Below are 6,969 nucleotides of genomic sequence, written 5' to 3' on the forward strand. Positions count from 1 at the left end.
GTTGGACAAGCCCTGGCGAGCAGGCCATTCTCAGAGCTCAGTGTGAGGACGCAGAGCGCTCGCTCTCGGGGCCGGCCGCCTGCGCTGCCCTCACCTGGCTTTGGCCTCGGCCACAATCTTCAGGTCTGAGTCACTCTTGTGCTGGAGGCACTTGTCAGAGATGCTTTCCATCTAAGCCCAGGTGGCCGGGGGGGGGGGGGGGGACAGGGTCAAGGTCGGACAACCTGGAGAAGCGCCCAGGGCACAGCCATCCCCACCCGGCCCCTGACAGCAGGGAACATCTGGGTATCAGGGAAGGGAAAGGAAGAGGGGAGACAGAAGGGGGGAGGCGGGAGGGGAGGGGAGAGGGAGGGGAGCAGAAGATACCGGGGTCTAGCCGTGGCTCAAGGCGAGGGCACCAGTGAGGGGACATCCGTGCCCGTCTGCCACGCACCTGCCGGGGGAGGCTGTCCACCTTCTCCTGCACCTCCCTCAGGTGCACCTCGGCCTCCTGCCGCCACCGGGCCGCCTCCTCCAGGGGCTTGCTGTCCGTGCCTTCCCATCCACTCTTCACCTGGGACACACCCCCCGAATGAGGCACCAAGCCCCAGACGGAGGACAGACGGGTGAATGATGGGCCCCTCCGGTGGAGGACACGGGGGCCCCAGGAAGTGGAGTCCGTGGGACCCAGAAGTTCACATGCCAGGCAGAGAGCACCTGGGGCAGGCTCCACCACACCCAGCCAGCTCCGAGCATGTGCACCGACAGTCCGGGCGGCCAGGCTTGCCCACTCACGGAAGCTGGGCCATGTGCCTCAGCCCTGCTGCGCACCGAGTTGGCAGAGCAGGGATGGAGCACAGACAGCTGTCCACCCCGATGGGAGAAAGAAGGCGGCTGGCCACGCCAACAGGCTTTGTCAGCGGCTGTTCTGGCCACAGTCGCCCAGTGGGGCCACAGGGCAGGCCCGGGTGGGAAGCGAGGGGCGTCCACAAACACCCACAGCAGTACTGTTGGCAACAGCCGGAGGGGGATGCAAGCTGAGTGCCTGTCGGCAGACGAAGGGATCAATAGTGTATGACTCCCCGATGTGTGGCTCATCTCAGCCATAAAGACTGGTCCTGCCAGCTCTCACCCAGCCAGACCTTGGAAACGCCACTGAGCGCAGCAGCCAAAAAAACAAAAAAAATGCACTGCCTTCGAGCTGATTCGACTCATAGCGACCCCTCCTTGGGTTTCCAAGGCGGTATCTCTACGGAAGTAGATTGCCTGGTCTTCTGAGGAGTGGCTGGTGGGTTTGAACCACCAGCCTTCTCGTTAGCAGTCAAATGCCATAGGCACTGCACCACCAGAGCGCAACAACGAAAACGCAGTGAGACACAAAAGGACAAACAACCGATCGCTTCCACCTCCAGGTTGAGGAGTCGGAGTGGAATGGGGCGTGGTCACTACAGGTTGCAAGACTTCCTGCGGAGGGGACTAAAACGGTCTACCTTGGCTGTGAGGATGGGTGGACCTGCCTGTGAACATACTAAAAACCATCACACACCACGCACACTTTAAATGGGTGAACTGTGCCGTGTGCAAACTGCTCTCTCAGGAAAGCTGTTCATACAAAAAGAACCACAGGGGAGCGGCTCCTGGGAGCCTCTAGACTGTACTGTCATCAGGCCCTCGAGGTCAGCTGAGCCTGGGTCAGGGGCTGTGAGGCAGAGTGGGTGGCCAGGCCCACACGGCCTCCAGGGCAGTCACGGGGTTGCCCAGTCGCTGGGGGCGGCAAGCTAAGCGTACCACCCTCAGCTGCTCGCATCTTCCTGGATCAGCCTTCTCACCCTCGTGGTCGGTCCAGAGCTCACCTCGGACAGCCGCAGGCCCAGCGTCTGCTCACGTAGGTCTAGTCTCCAGCTCAGAGCCACGAAGTGGTCACCCAGGTCCTTCACCTGCCTGGCCAGCTCCAAGGTGGTCACTTCCAGGGCCTGATTCTTCTCCTTGAGCTGTGGGAGGTGGAGGGGTGCAAGGGGGCCGCGCTGAGGGGGTATGCCTGTATGCGTGCAGGGAAGGGGACCGCACGTGGATGCCTTAGCCCCACCGGCTGCCCACCCCTGCCCGCCACTGCACTCACTAGCTCTAATGTGCTGCGTGTCTCCTGTTGGGCCAGCTCGTTGGCCAGCCGCACGGCCTCCAGGTTCTCCTGCACACAGGCAGCCGACTCCCCCTCCTGGCTCTTGTCTACATATCCCTTGGCATCCCTGGGGTCAGGGCCACCAAGACGACCGTCCCTCAGTGTTGGGGTGGGGAGGGGAGCCTGCTGCTGGCCCCCAAGCTTCCGGGAGAGCTGAGGAGGAGGCTGTGCTTGGGGACCCTCTGGGCCGTGTCCTGGGCCTCTGACCCTGCTGGGCCTCCTCCTTCACTGGGGCTGCTGGCTCTGGGTGGGCAGGGGAGGGCAGGGGGTTCCCCCTCCTGGCCCCATTCACACACCCACCGGGCCTGCAGGACGCGGTTCAGGGACACCTGGTTCTGCCTCACGAACTTGGTCAGCTGAACCACAGCCCGGTCCAGGCCCTGCCACTGCTCCAGGAGGCGTGACTCCTCTTGCTGTTGAACAAAGGGATCTTGGGACCCGCTTGGGCCCAGTCCCACCCAGTCCGTATCCTGCACGGACCCTGCTCCAGCCCCGCTCAGACCTCACCTGGGCCCTGCCCACCCCACGCCTCCACCCAGCCCGCCTCCACCCCCGCTGGCGGGGACCTGACGCTGCCCGTGCAGGGCCAGGAGGCGCTCCTCGTTCTGCCCCTGGAGCTTCTGCCAGCGGCTCTCCAGCGCCTCCCACAGACCGTCCTCCGCCTGCAGCCGGGCGTCCTCCGCGGCCTTCATCTTCTGTGGGTGACCCCCCGGCTGCCGCCGTGAGCCACTCAGCCTTGAAGACGCCCCCCCCGACCCAGTGCACGGGGCGGAGCCTCGCAGGCCCCTCCCCACGCACTGGGCCCGCCTCACTAGCTGGCCACACCCCTAACCACCTCGCCCCCCACACCTCGGCCAATCTGCACCACCACCACGCCCCTAGCCACGCCTATTGCCGCCCCGCCCCTGCATCCCATCCTGTTACTCCCCGACCTCTCCCCAATGCCCCGCCCCGTCTGCGCCCGCCCCCAGTGGCCCCGCCCCGCCCCGCCCCGCCCACGACCTTCTCCAAGGCCAGGAAGCTCTTCTGCAGGAAACCGCACAGCTTGGCCTCCCGCTTCAGGAAGCGCAGGCTCATCTCCTCGCCGAGGTTGGTCACCTGCGCCTGGGAGGCCGCCTGGGTCACCGAGCGCCCTGCCCACCACGCCCGTAAGTGCGCGCGCTCTTTGCATCGGGGGCCCGGCTTCTCGTCCCCGTGGCCCCTAGAGCCGCCGACAGGGCCGCCCCAGCGATGACCCGGAGGGAGGCTGCAGGCTGGGCGCGTCAGCTCCAGGTGCCCACCGGGACGCGGACACCTGCCCACCCGAGCGGAGCCGCAGGCCGGGCCGCCCGCCGGCGTGTGGGAATGCGCTTGCTACGTGCGCACACGGGCACACTCGCACACGCAGCCCTGGAGGCGGCGCCCCTCCTGCCCTGTGCCCCCCGTCTCCCCATTTCCCTAAAGATTTAGGGTCTCGGAAACCTAAGGAGGGGGGTCGCTGTGAGTCGGATCTGACTCCACGGCACTGAGTCTGGTTTCGTTGTTTGGTTATATTATTTAAGATTCACTTATTTCTATCATGTTTTATTTTGTACCTATTTATTGTCTTTTCATTTTTATTATTTTATACTTATTTGTTGTGTTTTTTACTTTATGTATTTTTAAATTTTTGCTTATTTAATCTATTTAGTTATTTCAACTATTGTGCTGCAGTGAATTCCTTGGTATGGCTTTTCTAGCCAGTCTCGGTAACTCCCACCAGATCACCGGGTGGGACCATGTATACAGTGTGTAGAACTCGGATGTTGGCTTTGGTTAGTTGTGTCACTCGGCCAGGCGTAAAATGAGCCTTCGAGGCAGAGGGGGAAATCTCACTGCCTTCGAGAGAAGAGCTAGAGGTGACGTGGAGTGCATCCATGGACCTAAGATCTTTGCACCAGACCTACTCGGCAGAGACACCTGGCAGAGACGGTCGCAGTGCAACCAAGAGGCACCTGGCAGAGACGGTCACAGTGCAACCAAAAGGCATGAGACAGCTGCAGGCTGACCCGGCCGATGGGGAAAGCGGAGGGAGGGCTTTTGGTCAGGAGGGTTGCTGGGGGAGTGGGGTGCATGCAGGTGCACCTATGGGCAGAGTTAAAAGAGCTTTGTAACACTTGCCTGAGCAGGGCAGAGGCCAGGCGGAGAGGCCAAGGGCCAGAGAGGCGTGTCTGAGGGCACAGAGGGGAGACTCCTGATCAAAGAATTGTATCCTGAGCGCATTCCTGAACCTGAATTGTACCGGTTGCTTCCCTAATAAACCCCGTAATTGTGAGTATTGTCTGTGAGTTGTGTGTGGCTGTTGCAACGAATTATGGAGCCCAGAAGAGATGTAGTGGGTGCCGGGGGGGAGTTGGTGAAAGGGTGGAGGGTGGCCTCATGGAAATCGGCCTTGGGCTGCTGATGGTGACTCTGTCTTCCCCTGGTGAGGTCACAGGCGGTCAGAAGATGGCGCCTCCGTGCCCTTTTTGCAGCTATTATTAATTTATTTTTAAATTTTGTTTATTTTTATTTTAATGAATGATATTTACCTACCTACAAATTTGTCGGCTTTGTTATTTTTATATTTACTTGTTTTATTTATGTTTGATTAATCGATATTCTTTGATTCATTAATAAGATTATTTGATAGAGCGATCAGTTTCACTGATTAAAACTTAGTTGCAAACTTGAACAGCAGGTAAAAGAAAGCTCATCACATTGTTTTAAGAATTTCACTTATATCCAAACCAGAATGTGTTAGAATTTCATTGTCCTGGATTTAATGCAAATCAGCTCGATAATATTTTGAAAGTCCACTTATTTGATTGTCTTGTTTCCCGTGGAAGGAACTGACAGACCCGACCATTTTCTTGGCCAGATGCTGGCTGTGATGGTGAGGGTTGTGTCAGTTTGCCTGGGCCCCGAGTCTGCGGTTTGGCAGTCACAGAATGATCTCACGGGGTCGTCGCCACATTTGCCAGATGCCAGTGCTCACATGAGCAATGGTCTTGGGAACCTAACTGCGTGGCTAAGTGGGGAGTCGGTGTACACTTATCTCATCTTCAAAGGAGAGAACCGCCACGTGTGACATGTGGTCAAGACCCACGGATGATCTCAAATCGTTTTTAATCACCTTCAACCTACGGAAATGTCTTTTTCAGGACGCAACTGTGATTGGTGTAAACAAATAAATACAAAGAATAAATAAAACAGAACTAACTTAAATATTGAACTAAAGGAAGGAAATGCACTAAAATCTATAATAATGATATAAAGTGCCAAGTTAGCAGTTGGCTGCTAACCAGGAAGTCGGTGGTTCAAACCCACCAGCTACTCTGTGGGGGAAGCTAAGGCTTCTATTTCATAAATATTTACAATCCTGGAAACCCAGTGGAGGTCATTATGAATCAGAATCCACTTAATGGCAGTGGGTTTGGTTTCTGATTTTAATATATAATGTTAAACAAAATTAAATATTAAATAAGTTATTGTATAAAATTAATAAAATTCAATAGTATGAGAGATACTGCCTCAGAAACCCAAGGGGGGGTCGCCATAAGTCAAATCGATGCAACAGCAGTGAGTTTGGTTTTGGTTTAATATGAAAATACATAAAAATATTAATGAAGTATGAAATGTAATATCATTAAAATAGTATTAAATAAAGCTAAATATATAATGAAATAAAATAGATTAATTATAATAAATAAAAAATGTATTAAACAAAAGATTATATGAAATACAATCTAACAAAATATTAAACAGAATTAAATATTAAACATTATATAAAGCAAAACAAAATCAAGAACCAATAAGTAAATACCAATCATAAAAATAAATTTTCTAAAAATGTAGGATAAAATTAAATTGGATAAAACTTTATAATAAAAGAAAATATAAAATATAATAAATAATCTTCAAACTAAATTAAATAAATCACATGTTAAATGAAATAAATTCCAAAATAAAATATCATATAAAAATTCATTTAAATATAAAAAATAAAACTAAATGTTACATTAATTAGTAAAAGAAAATGTTAGATGAAATTAAACACTAAATAATAAAGTAGTCCATAAAATAAAACAAACAATACTAAATATATTAAGTTACATACAAAATTAAGTTAAATACAAATTAAAAATTTAAAAAATAAAATACTATATTAAATAAAATAAATAACATATTAAATAATTTAAACAAATGATTACTTTAAGTTTGGTCAATAACATTAAAAAAACTATTTCTCTAAAGTGATTAAAGAAGAAAATAATATGAAAATACATAAATTACATTTTAAGATGATGAAATTAAGTGACAAATATTTGAAATAAAATGCATAGAATATTAATACATGTTGCATAAAATAATGAAACAGAAGTGTATTAACATTAAATAAAAATTAAATTTTAAATAAAATATACCAAATATATAATAAGTTATTTGTTGTTGTTGTTATGTGCTGTTGAGTCGCCTCCGACTCCTAGCGACCCCTCCTTGGGTTTCCGAGGCAGTATCTCTATGGCACTAGATTGCCCCACCTTCCTTCTGAGGAGGGGCTGGTGGGTTTGAACCGCCAGCCTTCTGGTTAGCAGTCAAGTGCTACGTACTACGCCACCAGAGCTCCCAATAAATTATTTAGTAAGTCAAATTTAAAACTAAATTAAATTATATTAAAAAATTAAATGAAATGAAAGTAAATATAAAATGTTGAATTAAACTAAAACAAAACTATGAATATATTAAAAAGGAAAATGAAGTTTGCAATAATATTAAGTCAAATGTATAAAATCAAGTATAAATATAAAACT

General features: G+C 50.8%; 1 protein-coding gene across 1 annotated transcript in view; it reads right to left on the reverse strand.

Moving 5' to 3' along the window:
• CCDC154 (coiled-coil domain containing 154) overlaps nt 1–6,969 on the reverse strand; it is a 13,376-nt gene that overhangs the window by 1,325 nt on the left and 5,082 nt on the right. Inside the window, exons 10-17 of the mRNA XM_007939644.1 lie at nt 3,161–3,262; nt 2,725–2,853; nt 2,459–2,571; nt 2,099–2,225; nt 1,833–1,970; nt 434–553; nt 95–171; nt 12–36 (exon numbers count right to left, since the gene is read on the reverse strand). Coding sequence (XP_007937835.1) covers nt 12–36; nt 95–171; nt 434–553; nt 1,833–1,970; nt 2,099–2,225; nt 2,459–2,571; nt 2,725–2,853; nt 3,161–3,262 — 831 coding nt within the window. The remainder of the gene's footprint in view (nt 1–11; nt 37–94; nt 172–433; nt 554–1,832; nt 1,971–2,098; nt 2,226–2,458; nt 2,572–2,724; nt 2,854–3,160; nt 3,263–6,969) is intronic.

Source organism: Orycteropus afer, unplaced genomic scaffold (genome assembly GCF_000298275.1).
Source record: "Orycteropus afer afer isolate SDZICR_OR568_19922 unplaced genomic scaffold, OryAfe1.0 scaffold00061, whole genome shotgun sequence".
Lineage (NCBI taxonomy): Eukaryota > Metazoa > Chordata > Mammalia > Tubulidentata > Orycteropodidae > Orycteropus > Orycteropus afer.